Source organism: Enhydra lutris, unplaced genomic scaffold (genome assembly GCF_002288905.1).
Source record: "Enhydra lutris kenyoni isolate GAN:26980312 unplaced genomic scaffold, ASM228890v2 scaffoldscaffold18, whole genome shotgun sequence".
In the NCBI taxonomy this organism is placed as follows: Eukaryota; Metazoa; Chordata; class Mammalia; order Carnivora; family Mustelidae; genus Enhydra; species Enhydra lutris.
In genome coordinates this window covers 9,787,761-9,809,872 of record NW_019154102.1, presented here as the reverse complement: position 1 = coordinate 9,809,872, position 22,112 = coordinate 9,787,761, and the positions used below count along the sequence as shown (strand labels likewise).

The window sequence follows — 22,112 nt, the reverse complement described above, 5'->3', positions numbered from 1 at the left end:
TAGAGAAATCGCCAAATGAACTACTGCTGATGAAATATGAAAAAGCCAAATGGGCAAATGTGTTTTGTTTGTTCAGCTGGATGAAAACTTAGACGCCTGGGCTTTTGGCCGCAGTCCACAGACAGGCAGGGACTTGTGGCTGTTGAAAGTAAGGGTCAGTTTCCTCGCCTCCTCCAACTTCATCCTTCCTTCGTCTGGCCTGTCACATGAACTTGAGCTCCATGGCCTCTGACATGATCCAGACAACCCATAACCTGGCACCAACACTTTCTCAAAGAGCCAAGCAGTAAAACAAAGAAATAAATGTCTGCGGCTAAATTGCTAACATATGTTCCAGGAAGTCCATGGGGTCTGCACTGGTCACGCGGAGACCCTCGGAGTGCAGACTAAACACTGATGGCCTTTCCTGCTCCAATCCCGCGAGGAGCACTGAAAGCTGGAAGAATATGACAAAACTGCCATCTAGTGTGCAGGATGGAAACACAGGTCTGCCTCAAGATTCTGCAATTAAATGGGAAGTACAGGATAAAAAAAAGCCTACTGTTTTTTAGGCACAGCGTTCTTAAAATTTTAACCAATATTTTTAGATATAAACAGTGCTAAGCTGAAATTCTGGTCAAATAGCCTGAACAGAAAAATGTAACCGCGAGGTGATGGTGTGCAGGGGTGGCTGGACATAGATCTGGAAGCCACACAGAGGCGTTCAGAATTCAAAATAGGATGGCTTTTCATCAAAAAATACAGAAGAACATTTTCAGGCCACTGTAGATGCCATTTATATCAGACTATTAAGTGCTGTAGACTAATTTTATCATGATTCTTGTGTTTTTTCAAGGTGTCTTATTTGAAAAGATACACAGTGGAATCTAATGTAAAAGTCAAAATAGAACTATTATTGGAATAACAAAGCATTAACGAGATCCCACCAAATGAACTCATTTTTTAATAACCATTCCAAATTGTTCTAAAACAATAGGCCGGTATTTACATTTCTGCCCTTACTTGAATGTTTGTCCATCTGCGGGGGGATATAAAATCGTCTAAGTGCAACGTGTGGCTATTAAACCCGCTGTAAACAGGTATCCTATTTTATTATCTTTCATTAAATAAACTCTGAAAAGTCTCTCCGTAAACTTAGTTTTTAATTTAAAAAGTCACCTACGAAGATGCGAGCACATTGTAACTACTTTTGGTTACCACACATGAGTTATTATAAAAGCAGAAGACAAGATTAGCCGTTCCACAGAGTCTATCCTAACTGCTATTAGAGTGTTGGATTATTAAAGGCCCTTCAATCTAGCAGAATGCTATAGTCCCAGGGGCACCGTCTGCTTTCCTCACAAGCTTCGACAATGTCCTAATGCAAGACTTGGCTCTCCTATTAAAATAAAAACACAATCTCTACCATGCTGTTTGGTCCTGATTTCTTCAGTAATAAATCTCCCCCTAATAATGGAACGGCTCCACTTGCACAGATGTGTGCACAAGTTCCTTTTCAATTATGGCAATTCCTGATTGCCACCACTTAAAAAAAATTCACATCCTCTAATTTTCAAAAAAAAAAAACCAAAAAACAAAAAACAACATATTCTGGCACCTGTTTGGATGACATAGGCTACACATAAGAGATTCTTTGAGGAAAAATAATCAGAATTAAAATGGAATAAACCTTTCCAGTCACTTCCCCCCTCCTCCAACGGAGGGATGAATGGATATGAAGCTGTAAGTAATGACAAGTCATTTAGACTTCTGAAGCCAATCTTTCATAAACTGGTCTTCATCTGAAATAGCCCGTTGAGAGTTAACTTTACTTCACTAATATAGTTTGGTCTTATCTAATTAATATATATTATCACATTTTTCAACCTTTATTTTCTTTTATTGCCCATATATATTGATAACTATGGTTAGGTAAATGTTTTACTACTATTTCCACTAAAATACATGTAATGCTAGGAAAAAAAAAAAAATCCTACAGTCACTCTTTCCCACCATTAAAGAGAGACCTCTCCCTGAAATTCCCTCCCAGAGAAACAAATTGCAAAGTTCTGTGTGTTTTAATGATGTTTAAATCCAAGACTCTACCAATGATTTAGTCTTCTATCTACTGTACAGAGAAGTCATCTTAATTCCTGTTAAACTAATTAAAAATAAATATTCTAGATGGCAATATTAGCATCTACGTTTATGTGTAATTAACACAATGAATTGATCATATACCTTTAATTGACTTTAAACTACATCCTCAAGACATAGATGATATGACAAAAGGATAATAATTATAAAGCCAGGAATTGGGTATTTGGATATGTATTATACTAGTCTATTATTTCCTGTGCATTTGAAAAAAATTAAATAAAATGGTGAAAATAAAAAAATAAGGATTATATTTGAAGAGAATGATTAATATAGAGCTATAAAAATCCTTTTACTTTGGAAGTTGAAATATATTATTAACTATTTTGTTTCTGTAGAATTTGGTCTCTGTGTAATTTATTGTAATACATAAAGTTCTTCAGTTCAATTTGATAATTAATGTAATCATTAACAGTAGTATATTTTCACATAGATTTCCTAAAAAAAAAATCAAACTCTTACTTATGATGGTATTGCTTAGAGATGTAGCATGATTTAGTTATTAATACTTTTCCCCTACACTCCCTTGTTAGTTTTATTTAGCCTATTAATGTGGAACAAAGCAAATGACTCTTCACTGAAAGCCTGTTGTGTTCTCCATCGTTTAACAATTTCTAAATTACAAAGTATTGTCAAGAGTAACAAGAGTTAAAAAAAAAAAAAAAGGCATGGGTGGGGACTTGAATTCTATCTCATTAGAAACCAGATAGGAACAGAGGATACTAGAATGCTTAATTAAAATAAAAACAACTGGGACGCCTGGGTGGCTCAGTTGGTTAAGCAGCTGCCTTCGGCTCAGGTCGTGATCCCAGCGTCCTGGGATCGAGTCCCACATCGGGCTCCTTGTTCTGTGGGGAGCCTGCTTCTCCCTCTGCCTCTGCCTGCCACTCTGTCTACCTGTGCTCTCTCTCTCTCTTTCTGACAAATAAATAAATAAAAATCTTTAAAAAAAATAAAAAATAAAAAAAAAATAAAATAAAAACAACTGACATGATTTATGGATCTGCTACTGTGCCAGACGCTTTAACTGCTTTTATATTATTTCATTTAATCATTCTAACAATAATATAAAGTACTATTTAAGCCTGTTGATAAATAAGAAAATAGAAGCTCAGAGAAGTTAAGCAACTTGTTTAGTATCACGAAGCAAAAACTGACAGAGTTCTGCATTGTAATCCAGATCTCCATCTAACAATTACTTTGCCTCTCCCCTTAGTTTTAACACCATTCAAACTGCATTACATAAACTACTTGTATAGTTAGGGGAGTATTCGAGGCAGGAATTTTAACTTAACACACACCAAAAGACATATGGTTGTTTGGCAGGGAATAACCAAGGTCTGAGGTGTAGCACTAACATGACTATCCATGCAACTATCCTTTCACCACACGGTTTCTTTCACAATGTTTCATTCTGGGCAGCCTGGGTGGCTCAGCCGGTTAAGTGTCTGCCTTGGGCTCAGGTCATGATCCTAGGGTCCTGGGATGGAGTCCCACATGGGGCTCCCTGCTCAGTGGGGAGCCTGCTTCTCCCCTGCCTGCCACTTCCGCTGCTTGTGTGCTCTCTCTCTCTCTGACAAATAAATAAACAAACAAAATCTTAAAAAAAGCAAAAAACAAAAAAACCCCTATTTCATTCTGATAAAGAAGGGTGTCTGGTTAAAACATGACTTTATCCAGTGTTCGGATAGTCCTTCTCAGCTGGTCAGAGAACAAGAGAAGCTAACTGAGAGAATGGGTCTTTATTCTAAAGACAAACTGGAGTAAACATATCTGGGGCCAGGTCACCAAATGGAATGCAACAGGAACTGGGGGGAGAAGAAAGCATAAGGGTTAATCCCAAAATGGATCCGATTATTTGCCTAAAGTGTTTTCTGTTTAGTTTTATTTTTATACAGAGTAATATGAAGGATGAAGGAAAACAGGATTTGGTAGGAAATAATATAGTGAATTTGAAAACTTCTGCCTGAAGGAGACAGGACTGGAATGCTCGAAATACTAGTTTATACGCCCCAAAATGACCTAAGAAAGGAGGAAACGTCTGAATAAGATGCTCACCTGAAGAAGTGAATGGTGACTATGTGCAGAACAATTTAGTTTACTCTTCCATTCCCGACTAATAATCTATGTTACTATATTTTGTGACTTAAGATGTATAAAGAGCTGAAAAATTTCACGGTGGCCACGATTTATTACACTTTCAAAAAGGATATTAGGAAAACAGAATGCAATATGTCACATTTCAAATAAAACATTAAACTCAAGTCTCTTATTCTTTTAGTACCTTTAAAATTTTAAAACTTAGTTGTTCTCTTTTTTAATTAAACACTATTGTGTGAGGCTTAGGTAAAGTTATTCAACAGAGCAAAGGTGTTTTTGTTTTGTCTTGTTTTGTTTACTTTTACTTTTATGTACCCATTCCTGCCCTCCCCTCCCCCCACCATCTCCCCTCTGGTAACCATCAGTTTGTTCTCTAGAGTTAAGTCTGTTTCTTGGTTTGCCTCTCTTTCTGGTTTTTTGTTTTTTCCCTTTGATTGTTTATTTTGTTTCTTAAATTCCACAAAGGTATCTTACATTTGGCCAATGTGTATTATTATCTCAACTGAATAGTTCAAGACCTACATTAAGGCTTTAAAAGTCATGGCTGAATGTCAAAATTGGGTTATGCCATGTAGAATGAATAGTGTCTTCATTATTTTTTATTTATAATCAACCAAGGACTATTTTTAGCAGTAAATTTACCTAAAAATAGAAACCAATGGTTTGCTTTCTGACTACTAACAAGATCCAAGCTTGATCGTTTACCTTAATATCATAATTGAAAAATGGGTTCCCTTTTTTGAATTATTGTTTGAGGAGATAAATATTGTGTAAACTACATCATTTCCTCAAGTTTGGTAACATGAAAATACACTCTCAGTTTATTTCACATATATTTTGTAAGCTGGAGTGCTAGATTAGAGTGAAAGGGAACTGTGCAAAAAATAACACAAACCTTGGATTTCATCTACCGTAGCAATTGGCAAAAAAAAAAAAAAAAAAAAAGTATATATCTCTTTCCTGGATACTGAATATATTACACAAACAAATGGACATTTAAAATGCAATTTAGATATCATATTTTATGGTCATCAATGATGTCAAATTAAAACAGGTATTATACACTCAATGCAGAGGTCTGAAGTATTTAAAAAAGCTCAATATGTTAAATGCAGTATATCTCTAGAGAAATTAGGTATTGACTGCATGCCTCAGTGAGTAGAAAAATCTACAAAAATCCATACCACACATTGATCCAAATATTGCTTTTTAACATTACTAAGAATGTAACAAATTTTAAAATAGTGCATTTGACACAGATATAATTCTCTTTAATTATCAGGCAACAAGCCCAAAATATGTCAATGTTTATACACGTTAGTTTTTATGAAGAAGAAAAAATTAATAATAGAAGAGATAGATAAACTGAATGTATATTACTCTAATTTTACACTAAATGAAGCATTTCAGCCACTCAGAAAATACCTCTAGGTCATACAAGAGAATTGAGTCTGGAAGAATAACTGCAATTTTGAAAAGGCAAACAGTCCCGCGGACGGGCATTCCCCGGTCTGGCCGCCTCTATCTCTAGTCATATGTTTTGGTTTGTAATGATACAAGCTGCCTTCCTTTTACATAAAGTTGAACTAGAAAATGCTAAGGGAGACTGGTGACTGGTACCTTATACAACTCCTTCATTAGAAAAACCCAACTAAGCCACAGAAGAATGAGAGCTGGCTCTGGCTTCTGAGTACGCACTATGGCAAGTAGGAGAGACGTGATCGGGTGAATGGTCTCTGTTAAGTGGCTAATTCCTAAGTCAGTCTTCCACTGAGTCTTAAATATTTCCCTGGGCCTGACCTGACATATAGCAACTGTGTTGACAACTGGAGGTTCTATTTCCTAGAGATAACTTGTTTTGCTCTTTATGTTTTCCTTCGTATTATCTTTCTCAGTATTTATTTGATCTCCCAGCTGGACTGCTATAGAAAAGATTTTTCTGAGATTAAACTACATAGTGACTGTGCTGAAAGTAAACACGTGAATATTTATGAATCTGACCTTCTACATTTAACTACAGGATTTATGGTCCTGTTTATTCTGGTGTCTAGATATGACTAAATGATTATTTCATTTCTAATAAATTCCTAAAGTAAAATGTTTTATTTTGGAAAGTTAAATGCAAAACGTTAGGAATGAATGGTATTCAAACATTTGAGGATATCAAACCCTTCACTTTATATATCAGACTGAAACTGCATATCAAAACTTCAGCAAAGATACATATTTATATGTATCTATGTATATATGTGTGTTTATGGGCATGCATGTACGTACATATGCGTATATAGTGGACCCTTGAAAACATGAATTTGAATTGCCTGGGTCCACTATATGCAGATTTTTTTTACAGTACTGTAAATGTATTTTCTCTTCCTTATGATTTTCTTAGTAACATTTTCTTTCTCTAGCTTACTTTATTGTAAGAATACAGTATGTTATACATATAACGGAAAAAAACATGTGCTGGGTGCCTGGGTGGCTCAGTTGGTTAAGCATCAGCGGGCAGCCCGCTCGCTTCTCTCTCCCCCTCTGCCTGCAGCTCCCCTGCTTGTGCTCTGTCAAATGAGTAAATAAAATCTTTAAAAAAAAATGTGTTAATTGGCTGTTATCTGGTAAGGCTTCTGGTTATCAGTAGGCTATCAGTGGTTAAGTTTTGGGAGAGTCAAAAGTTATACATGGATTTTTAACTGCATGGGGAATCAGCACCCCAACCCTTGTGTTCTTCAAGGTTAACTGTCTATATATGTATATCTGTGTAGACATCTATATCTACATATTGGTCTAAGTAGATAGAAATATACCTAGAAGTTTAGTGTAAATTCTATTTTAAATGAAGTAAGGGAATCTACTTTTTTTTTTTTTTTTAAGATTTTATTTATTTATTTGACAGACAGAGATCACAAGTAGGCAGAGAGGCAGGCAGAGAGAGAGGGGGAAGCAGGCTCCCTGCTGAGCAGAGAGCCCAATGCGGGGCTCAATCCCAGGACCCTGGGATCATGACCTGAGCCGAAGGCAGCGGCTTAACCCACTGAGCCACCCAGGTGCCCGGGAATCTACTTTTTATAAGAATCTTGTGAAACCTCGATAAAAATGAATAATTCACTCCAGCATACAACTTTCTAGCAGATACCAAAAATATGTAATATAGGCACTTCCCTGAACAGTCCTCCCAGCGAAGTCATACCATCTTTCTACCATCATTCTCAGTTCAGTTTTCTCCTCAGAGACCTAGCGTGGTGAAATCTACCCAACTCATCAACATGTGTTATTATTTAGGGAGGAAAAAAACTTAAATGGACTCCAGAATAAAAAACGGTTTAAATCGTTCATGAAGACAGCACAATGAAAACACTGCCCTGAACAATGTAATGACTGTAGAGGACGTTTAGAATTACCATAGTCCAAACACTGATTCAACTAACATGTAACAATTCTACTTCCCATTCTGCAATCACAGTTGTTTCTTAGCACTTTTAATAGTTAATATCAGAAAGCATCAGTATGAGAGCTATCAGTTATAGTAATAAGGGGCCCAACCATAAGTAAATATCATTTAACATGCCTGGTCCAATGCTTAAGAATCTGTATGATGAATTTCCAGTTATACTGCTATGAAAAAAGGATTTCTGGGTTTGTACAAATTCTTCCATACTAATAAATCTGGCAAAAATGAGGAATAAAATTCACTCGGAGTGAAAGAACTTTAAACTGAAAAAAATGTATCAGTAAGCATTCAACTCTTACATTTCTTAATTAAAGCTATGTCCCATTTATATCTTTAAATGCTCACTGACTCATTAACAATGTAAATGGTAAAAAATTATACAATATTACTAAATTTCTTGTGATCATTACTTTTCTAACTCTCTTATCCTTGAAAAAAAAAATGTAGTGGTTCCCGTCACTTTGATCAGGAATATAAAGAGTAATCTCCACTTCAGAAAATTTAACCTATGATTCTTCCCGGAAGAAAGGTATGCAACTGACACACCTGTTTCACTTTTTCACTGGCTTACCTTACACTAGTGTGGGTTTTAACTGCTCTGGAAAATGATCAAGACCCCCCACATTATATGGCCGATGGTCCTTTTAATAGAAAAGGCAGTAATATACAGTTGTTTGCACCAACTAAAACTCATCAGAAAGTATCAGTTTAGGGTAACAGTTCAACAGCCATTAACAAGTGCAAATGTATAATTACCTTTTAGTGACACGGGGTCCTTTCGAAGCTGTTTTTAAATTATTTTTATGGTTTAGCATATTTGAAAATACTTGTATAAATAAAGTTTACAAAGAATATAATTTTGAAAGGCAAACTTTTTCAATAATCACCATTTTTTTTACTAGCATAACATTAGAATTGACTTTTTGTCTTGCTGACAGAGCAACTAAGAAAGTACAGTTGCATTGACCATATTGATTGTGAACAAAGCAACCATCAGTGGGACTCTGCACCATATATTTTCAATATTGACCTCCCACTTCCTTTTCCATGGCTTTCTGGGTCGGCTATTGGATTTGGACTGCAGTGTAATAAACAGCTAAGGTTTAATTAATGGTAAATGAATACAAGACATAGGTTATGACTTTAACTAATTAGGGAATTGTTGAATTAAGTCTGCCTTGGAATGCAAGGCAGTACAATCAATATCCAATAAAAGGACTATGTATGTAATTTACCTGCAAATGTGTTTCCAATACCATCAAAGTGAGTTTAAATAAGTAAGATATATGAAAAGCGACTAGGAGAGATTTCCACAAGTTAACACTTTATAGTTTCAGAAGAGATTTCCTTATTGTTGAGAGATGGTATCTTCTAAAACTCTGATAAGGACCAGGTGAAAAACAGGAATAATTCTTCCCATGTGCACCTTTACCAATTCTGTAATATTAGTGACAGCGTACAAATTCACTTGCTGACCTCCAAGTTTAACCTATACAAACTACTGATTTCCTGCCCCAAATCAGCATCAAGTTTTGCTTACCTGACACCCTGTTGCACCCTTCTCACTTTTCACAATCTCTGTCTCTTCCCTCTAGTAGAAGAAATATTCATTGACATACAGGAATTCTCTACTTTCAATAAAAATCTTGGCAACGTTCTTACTCTTCAAACTGACTATGCAAAGGTCATTTCATGGGCCTTATTACCCTTTAATCATTCTTCCGAAATAAAATTAAGAAAAAGAAGAAACCTACCTACTCCCTTGTGGGCATCCACGCTGGTAAACTCTAGTGTCCCGTTATGGCCTTTTCTAGGATTTTCCTGATACTGTTTGTGGTTCCCATTGGGACAATATCTGTAGCAAAGTCCATAATCTGCAAGATAAACCTGGAAGACATGAACAGAGAAATGAGTAATGCTTTTGTCCTCTGAAAATATAACCTTTATAATTAAGTCTTAAGAAACTGATAGGTTCAGAACAGCCTCAGATCTACATTTTATTAAACCAAATGGTGCCTCAGGATAAAATATATACAACTGGGGGCCATAACAACTAACTTTCCAGCTTAAATCCTTACTTCATCATGGGCATATCTTGTTTCTGAGTTGACTTATATTTTAGTCCTTTTTATTTTACTCTAAATTCTCTTCCCTCTAGGTGGGCATCTAGATATCATAAACTACAATAGGTTTTTTTTTTTTCTTTTAAATCCATATTCATACAGCTTACGAGGCCTGCCTTTTCTTGTAACCCCTCCCTTAAACATAAACATGTTTCAAGCAGGGAGGGGAGAGGAGAGCAAACAATCTAAAAATATAAACCTAATGTTATAGGAAACTCCATTAACAAGAAGTACAAAAACAGTGAACAGACTATAAAAGGTAATGACTCTTTAAAAAACAAAACAAGGGGCGCCTGGGTGGCTCAGTGGGTTAAAGCCTCTGCCTTCGGCTCAGGTCATGATTCCAGGATCCTGGGATCGAGCCCCGCATCGGGCTCTCTGCTCGGCAGAGAGCCTGCTTCCTCCTCTCTCTCTCTCTCTCTCTCTCTCTCTGCTTCTCTGCCTATTTGTGATCTCTGTCTGTCAAAATAAATCAATAAAATCTTTAAAAAATAAATAAATAAATAAATAAATAAAATAAAAAACAAAACAAAACAAAACAAACCACCATCATGTTGCCTGTATTTAAGATGGAACATCAATGCAGTACTTTTGGCCTTTCGGACGATCCATATCATCACTGTTATCTTTGTAAGTCAGTCAGAATTGCAAGCCGGGTCTCCAAACAGAATATAGATTGTTAAAAGTCAGATGGCAACTCAAGTGAATTTTTCTCAGATTACTTTTGGAGAGAGAAAGAAGGGGGAGAAGTAGTTTTACAGACACAGCATGCCCTGAATAGGGAACTGATAGGACTAGACATTCATCCTCATGTGTAGCCAGAATAGAGTAGTTCCCAGCTACGTTACCATGCTCCTTCCCAAAACAAAGCAGTTTAAAATTCTTAAATGTGTTGTTTCACATGTATTTCTTTAAAAGAGGAGGACTGAGGCAACATTTCCTGATACAGCTTCAAGACAACAGAGCATTGCAATACAACTTGTGCTTTAAAATATAATACCTATTAAAAGAAAATTTAGTGTTGAATTTTAGTCTAAGTTTTTGATTTTATGATAGCCAAAGAAGGAGACAATTTGACCTTCAAAATATAAACAGCAGAGAGTTTTCTTCATTTGATGGAGAATATAGCTTGCTAGAGTGTCTGGAAACATGGTATTTCAGTTTTCTCTCCCTCGCCCACAGACACTATTTCTCAACATGGCCTCAGAAGTAACCGATCCCTCTGCCCTAAATAACTAGACTCCAGGATCAGATGTGTAACTGGTAGCTTGCTCTCACTATTTATCATGCACTCTATTTAGTTCAAGAACCAAACAGACTTCACTTTGCAAAGCAGATACCCTGCAAACATACATACTGGTAATTCAGCAAATGGAAACATTTTAAATACACTAGAGTAATTTACTACTATTTACTATAGAAGAACCATAAGAGACTCTTAACTCTAGGGAGCAAACTGAGGGTTGCTGGAGGGGAGGTGGCTGGGGGATGGGGTAACTGGGTTACCTTAATTACATTAAGGGGGGAACTTAATGTAATGAGCACTGGGTGTTGTATGCAACCAATGAATCACTAAATTCTACCCCCAAAACTAATAATACTCTATATGTTCACTAAATTGAATTGAAATTAAAAAAAATTTTTTTAATTAAAAAAAAAAAAGACCTATCAAGAAGTTTTTCAGGTAGTCATTAGTCACAAAAATCAATCAATTAATCAATCATTCAATCAGACCTAAAACTTATGGAGTGCCTAATATGCTTCAGGTAGCATGCTAAGAGGTTAATATTCACTGACCCTCCCAAAAATCCTGTAGGTAGGTACCATCACCTCCATTTTACTCCAGTACACACTGAAGCCTAGTGAGATTATTTGATTCGTGTAATAAGGTGGGGCCAGAGTCTGACACCAGAGTCTTCACTCTCAATCACTGTCAAAGGGAAACTGGACAAGCTACACAGACAAGGAAGACTTTATTCAAAGCTACTGAATAAGAGAGAGAGACTGCTGCAACTGGGTGGGGAGTTTGAACTCAACTCTGCTGAAACAAAAAATGGGCAAGTTTTAAAGTGCAGGGGGTGAGCTAGTGAACTAATTGCAGGAGGTTAAAGGAAGGCTGGTCGGCATGACTAGGGCCTTCCACGTTGTTAATTGGTGTGTAGGTTCCGACCCTTTCTCAGGGCACAATCTTTCTTAATCACTACATTTTAAAGGGATGGCTCCCAGGTCTTTGAAAAAGACATTCCTAGTTACAAAATGGACAAGAAGCTGGGAAAAGATTTACATCTCAAAGGCACAGAGAAAAAGCTTACAGTTTCATGTTTTCTAAGGTAAATGCTCTTAAAAAAAGGACAGGGTCCTATAATCCAAAGAAAATTACCTAAAGTTCAGTTAAGCTAAAGACAAGAAGCTAATAGTATAATAAAGAAAACATATGCTAACCATTTGACTCAGAATACAGTAATTCATTTGAATAGTGCTGCAGTGGACACATGATAAAGATGCCTCTTTGAGATAATGATTTCATTTCCTTTGGATATACACCCAGAAGTGGATTCTTGGATCATATGGTAGGTTTGTTTTTAATTTCTTGAGGAACCTCCATACTGTCTTCCACAGTGGCTGCACCAGTTTGCATTTCCGCCAACAGTGCACCAGGGTTCCCTTTGCTCCACATACTCCCCAATACTTGTTACCTCCTCTTTTTGATAATAGCCTAACTGAAGTGAGTTGATACCACATTGTGGTTTTGATTTGCATTTCTCTGATGATTTAGTGATGCTGAATACCCCTCTATATACCTGTTGGCCATTTGGATGTCTTCTTTGGAAAAGAGGTCTATACAGGTCCTTTGCCCATTTTTTTTTTAAAGATTTTATTTATTTATCCGACAGACAGAGATCACAAGTAGGCAGAGAAGCAGGCAGAGAGGAGGAAGCAGGCTCCCCGCTGAGCAGAGAGCCTGATGTGGGGCTTGATCCCAGGACACTGGGATCATGACCTGAGCCAAAGGCAGAGGCTAGACTACTGAGCCACCCAGGCGCCCCCCTTTGCCCATTTTTTAACTGGGTTGTTTTGGTTCATTTTTGTTATAGAGTTGCAGGAGTTCTTTGCATATTTTGGACATACCCTCACTGGATATGTGATTTATGAAAGTTTTCTCCCATTCCATAATTGCCTATTTTGTTGATGATTTCCTTCACTATACAGAAGGTTTTAATTTAATTTAACAAGTCCCACTTGTTGTTTTTTGCTTTAGTTGCCCTTACTTTTGGTATCAAATCCAAAGATCACTGGAAGACCAATGTCAAGGAGCTTCTCCCTGTTTTCTCCCAGAAGTTTTATGGTGTCAAATCTTACGTTCAAGTCTTTAATCCACTTGGAGTTAATTTTTGTGTATGGTGTAAGATATGGGCCCACTTTCATTCTTTTCCATTAGCTGTCCCATTTTCCCAACACCATTTAAGAGAGCATCTTTTCCCTACATGTATATATTCTTGGCTTCTTATCAAAGATTAATTGACCATATATGCAAGAGTTTATTTCCGGAGTCTCTATCCTGTTGCATTGATCTATGTGTCTCTTCTAATGCTAATACCATACTGTTCTGATTACTGGAACTTTGTAACCCAGTTTGAGATCAGGAGTTGTAAGGCCTCCAACACTGTTCTTCCTTCTCAGGATGACTATGGCAATTCAGGATCTTCTGTGATTCCAAACAATTTTTAGAACTGTTTTTCTATTCCTGCGAAAAAGGCCACTGGAAATTTAATAAGGACTAAATTGAGTCTATTGATTGCTCTGAATAGTATGGACCTTTTTACAATTTTAATTCTTCCAACCCATCAGCATGGAATTTCTTTCTATTTATCTATGTCTTCTTCAGTTTTTTTTTCATTAGTGTTTTGTAGTTTTCAGCACATAGTTCTTTCATGTTCTTGGTTAAATTTATTCCCAAGTATTTTATTCTTTTTGATGTTATTATAAATGGGGTTATTTTAATATCTCTTTCCAATAGCTCATTGTTAGTGTACAGAAATGCAACTGATCACTGTATACTGATTTTGTATCCTGCAACTTTACTGAATTCATTTATTAGTTCTAATAGTTTTTTGGTGAAGTCTAGGGTTTTCTCTATATAATAGCACATCATCCACAGAGAAAATTTTACTGCTTCCTTTCCTATGTGGATGACTATTTTTCTTGCCTAATTGCTCTGGGTAGGACTTCCAATACTATATTTATTCACTACTATACTTGTTCTGGGCCTAACATATGATCTATTCTAGAGAATGCTCCATGTGTGCTTGAGAAGAATGTGTATTCTGCTGCGGTTGGATGGGATGACTTGTATATGTCTGTTAGTCCCATCTGGTCTAACATGTAGTTTAAGTGCAATGTTTCCTCATTGATTTTCATCTGGATGATCTAGCCTTTGTTGAAAATGGGGTACTGGAGCCCCATATTATTGTAGTGTTGTCTGTAGGTGGAGTCTATAATCTGTTAATATATGCTTTATATATTTGGTGCTCCAATATCGGGTGCATAATTATTGGTCTTAATAGAGAGTTGCAGGCAGAATTCAAATAATCATGGAATGCCATCAAACAGTGGTAGAACAAACAAATATCTATCCCACCACACCCAATATAACCTCCCCTGGTTTTTTTAGTTTGTTTTTAATCTACTAGTGCAGCATATGGCTTAAAATATTTATATTCTATGAGAACTGGATGAATTCTCTAATCAGTATTATAGATCTTGATGCACTAATGAAGAAATAAGAGTGACTGCATTTGGTAAGCAGAGATTTTGGTATAAGGAAAGTCAATAATTTGTCCCAAGTAATCAAAATGTTGAGAAATTAATTTGATACAAATTAGGTCAAAGTGAGAATTTCTATGAAGATGCAGTAGTAGAAAAACACAGTCTAGAATGCTTTAAGAACTGTTCAAAGAAAGAAAAAAAGGTTGGGAAATATTGTCAAACAAGATAAGGAGGGGAGGAAAGGAAGAAAATTTGTTGAGGTTCTACTTATGTGATAATCACTGGGCAAAGTACCTTTCACAAGTTATGCCATTAATTCCAGGCAACCTCCCAGCCAGGTAGTATCAGTCTCATTTACATATGAGGAAGCCAAACACCCCAGTTATTAAGTGCCTGTCTAAGTCAGCGCTAATAAAGGATGAAAGCAGGATTCAGTCCCATGCCAATATAACATCAAGGTCCATGTTTTTTAATATAGTATAGAATTTGGGGTTCTGTCCATTTCTGAAATTTTGTTAAAGTCAAAAATAAGTTTAAGCAGAACTTAATCCACAATAAGGTTTGCAGTCTAGGTCCTATTTTTGTGTGTCCTTGAGCTAAGAATGATTTTTACATTTTTATAGGATTATAAAAAAAAAAAAAGAAAAGAAAAAAAAAAAGAATATGCAGCAGAGACCCATATGTGGCCCACAGAGCTCATAAAAGCCTAAAATATTTACTATCTGGCTTTTTACAGAAAAAGTTTGCCAACCTCTAATCTAAAATAAAACTTGCTTTCTAGTTAACTTTTTAAATATTATCTTTCTTTTTCCTGTGAAATAAAAAATAACTAGTTAATATTTTCCACTTGAAGTGTAAATATATATATACTATCCCTAGTTTAAGACAAGCTTATAGGGGGAAACTGAAGAGAACCAAGATCAAGTAGGAAGTGATTATTTGCATTGTAATCGTACTAGACATAGAAAAATGTAAGTATCTAGCTCCCTAATGCATTTTAGTTTTTTCTTAAGATATTATTTGTTTGAGAAAGAGAGAGGGCATGAACAGGGGTGAGGGGCAGAGGAAGAGAGAAGCAGACTCCCCACTGAGCAGGGAGCCCAATGCAAAACTCAGTCCCATGACCTTGAGATCATGACCTCAGCCAAAGGCAGATGCTTAACCAACTGAGCCACCCAGGTGCCCCTCCCTAATGCATTTTTAGTGATTTTCTTTTTATGTGACTTTCCTGAATTTAGTAATCATTTCCTTTCTCCATCAGTAAAAGAAAAGCCCTGCTTGCCTCTCTTTACTCTAATTCCATAGATCTTTCTATTACACTGCATTACCTCTCACATTTCCACATGGTACTCATTTTCTTCTCATCTTTCTTAGATATTGTGTTTTATTCCAACTTCATGAGGTTGGTAGGGAAGAAGCGTCATTATCCACTCTTAACAGATAAAAAAATAATTTGTTACACATAAATAATGCAAGTCACCCAATGCCAAGTCCAGCTTCTACAAAGTTTTATTGTTTTAGTGAGTTGCTCAGGCTCTTCAACTTCCCCATTCCAAAAAACCCCACTAAATCTGAACTAAGGTTTACATGGACATTTGGCTTTGATATTTTACTACTTAAAAGGTAATGTGGCAGCCACTGAGGTCCAGTCCCATCCAGAAAGGACTGACCTTTCACCTATGAAGAGGGCAGTAAGCTGATGACCTTGAGTAACAAGGGCCATCAGGAATAGCTATGGCATGTAAGCCAAGGCCACAGTCTTCCTAGGTCACACCTGCCAAACAATGATCACAGTGGGGGTATTGTGCAGCCATTGCTCCCCAAGGGGCTCTTCTAATGTGTACTCTCTGCTCTGATGCTTCTTGTCAGAACTCTATCACAGTTTGAGCTCTCCCAGCCCAATTCTTCCTGTTCCCTTTCCACTCACAGGGGTCATATCAATATCCTACTCTCAAAGATTCCCCTGTCCAATCTTGCTTTTTCTCTTTCTGTTTTTCATAGGTAATATAGTTGCTTCCCCCATTAAGGACTTGCACCCCTAATTCTATCTCAGCATTGGCCCTCTGAGAACTGGATTTGGCACAGGTGGTCAGTAAATCAGCCTTCATTATAAGCACTAAACAAATAATGATGAAAACAAGTTAGACTTTGATGTACATGAAGAACACAACTTTACTATACTGAACAGGACTGTCTCAAACATTCTTTCCCTTTTACCTAACCAGATCTGCACATATATGCGCCACATTCTCAAGTTCTGCACTCAGTTAAACCTTTACTTCTCATTGCCTTCATTTCCTAAGGTGGGAAGGTTCTTACACTGCTTCATTTTTCCAAATGGATGGGTAGAACTCGTGATTATAGAACACGCTGTGATAAGTCCTCTTTGCCTTCTACCCCAGCCCTGCACTCACACTTCACAATTCCTGGGTTTACCACCTACCCTTGAATCCTATTCTGGTTTGTACATTCCTTTAACCACAAAGCAACTTATTGGGTTTTCATTTATGTCCACATGGATTAACTATTTAAAAATGTATAGTTATTTAGCTTTTCTTTTCTTTTTATGGGGGGTGGAGGCAAAGGAAGAGAGAAAGAGAGAATCTTAAGCAGTTCTATGCCCAGCACAGAGCCCAATGCAGGGCTTAATCTCACAACCTTGAGATCAAGACCTGAGCCAAAATCAAGAGTTGAACGCTTAACTGACTGAGACACCCAGGTGCCCCTCGCTTTTCTTTTATTTAAACCTTGGCTCCAGATTTATAGGCTGCAAGCTCTGAGGGGACAAGTGGCCAGGATAATGTACACATTTTTGTATCCATGACAGTACCTACTCATAAGTCCTTCTGCGCAGGCTTACATAATTTTCTATTGATTTGACTTCATGGTAATAATTGGGAAAACTGAAGTAAATTCTTTCTCATAGCCACCTGAGTGCCAAGCATGATAAACCGTTGAGAATCATACATTTACAAATAAAAGATAAAAAAAGAACGCATATTTATTGAATGCTTGCCATGTGAAAGCATTAAGTGCTTAACAGAAGTCAAATCATTTAATCCTCATGACCCTAAAAGAAGATTATTTTAAAATATCTTAAGGATGAGAAAATTGAATGAGAAAAGTTAGGTACTCTGTGCAAAACAAACTTATATAGCAAAGGACAAAGTTGAAAGTGAACCTAAATCAGTCTAATCAGAGGATGAGTTTTTTCCATGCCTCACACAGAAAAAGGAAAGATGACATAAGCTTATCTACAGATCCAAAGATAACATTTACTTTGAGAAAAGTATAGCAGATTTAAATTTAGTAGTATTTTAGAGCAAGGGGAATTTATTTCTAATTTAGGGGTTCAGACAAAGAAACATTTAAGTTGGGCCTTGACAAATATCTAAGATTTCCAAAAACGAAGACAGGAAAAAGAAGTAACCCAAGAAGGAAAACCAGAGAACAGGTCGGCGTAGGTTGGAGTGCAGAGGTTATTGGAAATCTCACACAAGCCAGAAAAACTGGTTAGCAGAAAGCTTCTAAAGTCATGTTAAGAAGCTGGAACACAATTTTTGCATATAAATCCAAGTCACCAAAGGTTTTTGGCAAAAGAATAGTATTACCAGTAGTGGCAGCTCCAAAACGAGGAAATAGAAGCAGAGAATCCAATTAAGAGAGTGTTAACAATAGTCCAGACAAAGGGCAATGGGAGAGCAGACTTGCTCACTGGTGAACGAAAGAAGGGAGACAAAGAAGAACCATGGTTCTTGGATAAGAGGACCAATGACAACTCTAAAAATCATATGGCTGGCCACTAAGTGAGGATTCAGTGTATAAAGGAAACAGGTGGAAGAGGTGGTTTGGAAAGAAAATGATTTATTCATTTTTGTACCGAAAGCAAACTAGTTGATTGGTAGCTAACACCCGAACCCAACCAGTTCCTGGTTCTTTCAGTTTATGCAAGATTGAGTGACATGCTCATAGCTGATGGAAAAGGCAAAGGACCTCTTCCCCATCAAGGGCCAAATCTGCTGCCTTCCTGCTCCCCAAGCAACCAGGAATCCTAAGCACCAAGCAGCCACATTGGCTCAAATGGAAGCATTTCTCAACACTTGATGTGATGGACAGGAAATACGTCAGCTGGAGAAAGGATGCAAGGGGTTATGGAGCTGAGAGAGAAAAAAGCAAGACACAAGGTGAACAAATGTCACTGGCCAGTGAGATGTAACCACCCACTAAATCACATTACTACTTTACCTCCACTTTGCAGGCTGCTTATACATTAGAGATGTATATTCAGTCCCCAAAATGGGATTTACTCTTTAAGAACTTCAATTTTTGTCATACACTCTCATATCTTATTGTAATTTACACTATTTTATACAATTAAATCCTTTTTTTTTTCTTAAGATTTTATTTATTTATTTGACAGATCACAAGTAGGCAGAGAGACAGGCAGAGAGAGAGGAGGAAGCAGGCTCCCTGCCAAGCAGAGAGCCTAATGCAGGGCTTGATCCCAGCACCTGGGATCATGACCTGAGCCGAAGGCAGAGGCTTAACCCACTGAGCCACCCAGGCGCCCCTAATTAAATCCTTTTATTTAACACACCTTGTTGTATCGAGAATTGTATCTGTTAAGTTCTCATTATCAGAGGCTGGTGGAAATTATACTCTGGAGGGAGACAGTCACTCTTCAGGACTTTTTTAAATGGAAATTTAGAAAACACTTTGAAAACTCTAGCAAGAATGTACAGACTTACTCAGCAACTTTGAAGGCTCTTTAAAAGAAGCTAGTATTTATCTTATTGAATAAGGTATAATATTTCCCCATTCTATCTACAAGATACTATAACGTGAAAATCTTCGCAAGAAACTAAATGGTTACAAATGAAAATCACTATATGTCAGAAGAGGAGTAAAGCATGCGATGTGTAAGCAGTACGTTTATGTTCACAAACATCCCTCGCGTCTGTTAAAAACTTATATGTAACCTCACAGATGCTACTACAAGCTGATATAAATCTGTGCTTTTTATTCTTTTATTTTATAGCATTTTTGGTTTTTCAACTTCCCTACCTTGTTTAGCCAGTAACGTTGCATTCCCGCTATACAGTCTAGACAAAATAGTGTGACTTTTATTTTTTTTTATTTTGTTTTTTTTTTTAAGATTTTATTTATTTATTTGTCAGAGAGAGAGAGAGAGAGAGCAAGCACAGGCAGACAGAATGGCAGGCAGAGGCAGAGGGAGAAGCAGGCTCCCTGATGAGCAAGGAGCCTGATGTGGAACTCGATCCCAGGACGCTGGGATCATGACCTGAGCCGAAGGCAGCTGCCCAACCAACTGAGCCACCCAGGCGTCCCAATAGTGTGACTTTTAAAAGGTGCCAGCTTACTTTTCAAACGTGATGCTTATTAGAATAAGCATGAAGATATATTTTGTTAAAACTGCAGTCTGACCTTATCTGAGCCATAAAAAGGCTGCCATTTCTGCTTTTTGATGGATGCAACATGCAGTTATTCTTAAGGGAAAAAAAATCTGTTTTAGGTGCTGGAGGGTTTTCCCCCCTCTTAGATCTCAAAACTACCTACTCGATTTCAAATCTTAAGTTTTATCTTGTTTTCTTATACGTAATATTCATGGAGAGTAAGAGACTTAAAGATACATCTGTGGTTAACATATAAGGAAATGACAGAAGAGATGGGCCTCTTATCATGACGTCTTCAAGGCATCTACTGCTCCCTTGGGCTCAAGTCTATGGCTCCTTGAAATGATGCTGTAGATTCAAGGACCATAACAAAATACTGAGGTATTAGCAGTATTCTAAATGTACTTGTGTTTTGAACCCATGACCTGTTTTTCTATTCCAACCCAGTTCTTTTAGCAATATGTGAAAGCTTATTTGATCAAACGGGGCTATGACTTAATACGCTATCCAAACTTTTGGGGGAAATTCCTTCAACAGATCATATGCTAGCAATTGCTTCTTTACTAAAAATGCCTTTCACCCACAAAAGAAAACCTTTCCAATTACAGTCTCTTTCCAATCTGTCCTGATACAAGTTCTCAAGAATTATATGAAAGAACCTATAATACCCTTTCTAATTTCCAACATGATATCAAAGCACATAATTTGTCTGTCCTTAAACAAAATAAATAGGCAATGGGAGAGGATAATCTGAATTGCATCCAATTTATTATGGTCTTCCTTTTTGTCTAAGTCAAATCTGAACTTGAGACTTTTCAGCATGTTGGTAAACATTCTCAGAGTTTGGTGTATCTGTACATAGCAGATACTCACAAAATGTTAGCTGACAGAATTTGAAGGCCATTGCTATAATCTTATAAACAAGTTCACCAAATGGAAGTTACATCTACATAAAACACAGCTAACCAACATTCAAACTAGCTGTCCTATTCCATATTAACTACACAGTTCACTGATTTCAGAGACGGCATTTGAGGTTTCCAGCACCGATGCCATTCATACACACACAGTTTTTTGGGGTTTTTGTTTTGTTTTGTTTTGTTTTTTTAAAGAGAGAGAGAGGGAGGAGGAAGCAGGCTCCCTGGCCAGCAGAGAGCCTGATGCGGAACTCGAACCCAGGATCCTGAGATCATGACCTGAGCTGAAGGCAGAGGCTTAACCCACTGAGCCACCCAGGCAGCCCACACACACAGTTTTTTAACAGCCCCTAGACAGAGGTACATCTTAACCCACCCAATTTATGCAGCTTAGTGAGTTAATTCAGAATCTAGAAATGCCATTTTCCCATACTAACTAAAAAACAAACACACACACACCCTATATATATAGCCTTTTGTGACATAGGATGCTCAAATATTCTTTGGTCATGTATGCATCTGTCCTTCAGAACTAGAAATGATATGACCAGTAGGCACTCAGTAGGCACTTAATAAGCCTGTATTGATTACAGAAAAACACTAATTTTTCAACAGCATTAACTCTCTTGGGAACCACATTCTTGAGGATAGGTAATTTGCTAAATGGGCCATCCTATATTTACACTGCACATACACTCCTAAAATGTGAAATCTTTCCCTTATATAGAAAATGGACCCTGGATGTTCTGGTCCCTACAACTGGAGGGATGTCTATCATTAAACTACACATCTGGGGAGAATTACACTTATTAAATCCAACTCATTACCATCTTCTTAATATCTAACCAGAACATCATCATGTCTAAAGAATTCCTGGAAAGCAAAGTAAGATATGGTAATCTTTTGTCATAAGTATTAACATAATGAAATTATCATCTGGCTATTACTTACTGAGCTTACTATGTGCCACTTATTGTCTAAGTCTTTCACATGTTTGAATCACTTCTTCTCCCTCTGTGAGGGAGATACTATTATCCTTATTTTCAGATGTGGAAACAGAAGCACAGGAAGGTGAAATGATATGGCAAAGCAAACTGCTAGTAAGAGGCAAAACCAGGGACGCCTGGGTGGCTCAGTTGGTTAAGCAGCTGCCTTCGGCTCAGGTCATGATCCCGGCGTCCTGGGATCGAGTCCCACATCGGGCTCC

At 37.1% G+C, this 22,112-nt stretch overlaps 1 protein-coding gene across 2 annotated transcripts in view; it reads right to left on the bottom strand.

The window, feature by feature from the left end:
* The window catches only part of LOC111148118 (vaccinia related kinase 2), a 114,921-nt gene that overhangs the window by 26,880 nt on the left and 65,929 nt on the right, over positions 1-22,112 (bottom strand). For both annotated transcript variants that reach the window (XM_022504535.1, XM_022504534.1), the window contains exon 8: positions 9,439-9,571. In XM_022504535.1, the coding sequence (XP_022360243.1) occupies positions 9,439-9,571 (133 nt within the window). The remainder of the gene's footprint in view (positions 1-9,438; positions 9,572-22,112) is intronic.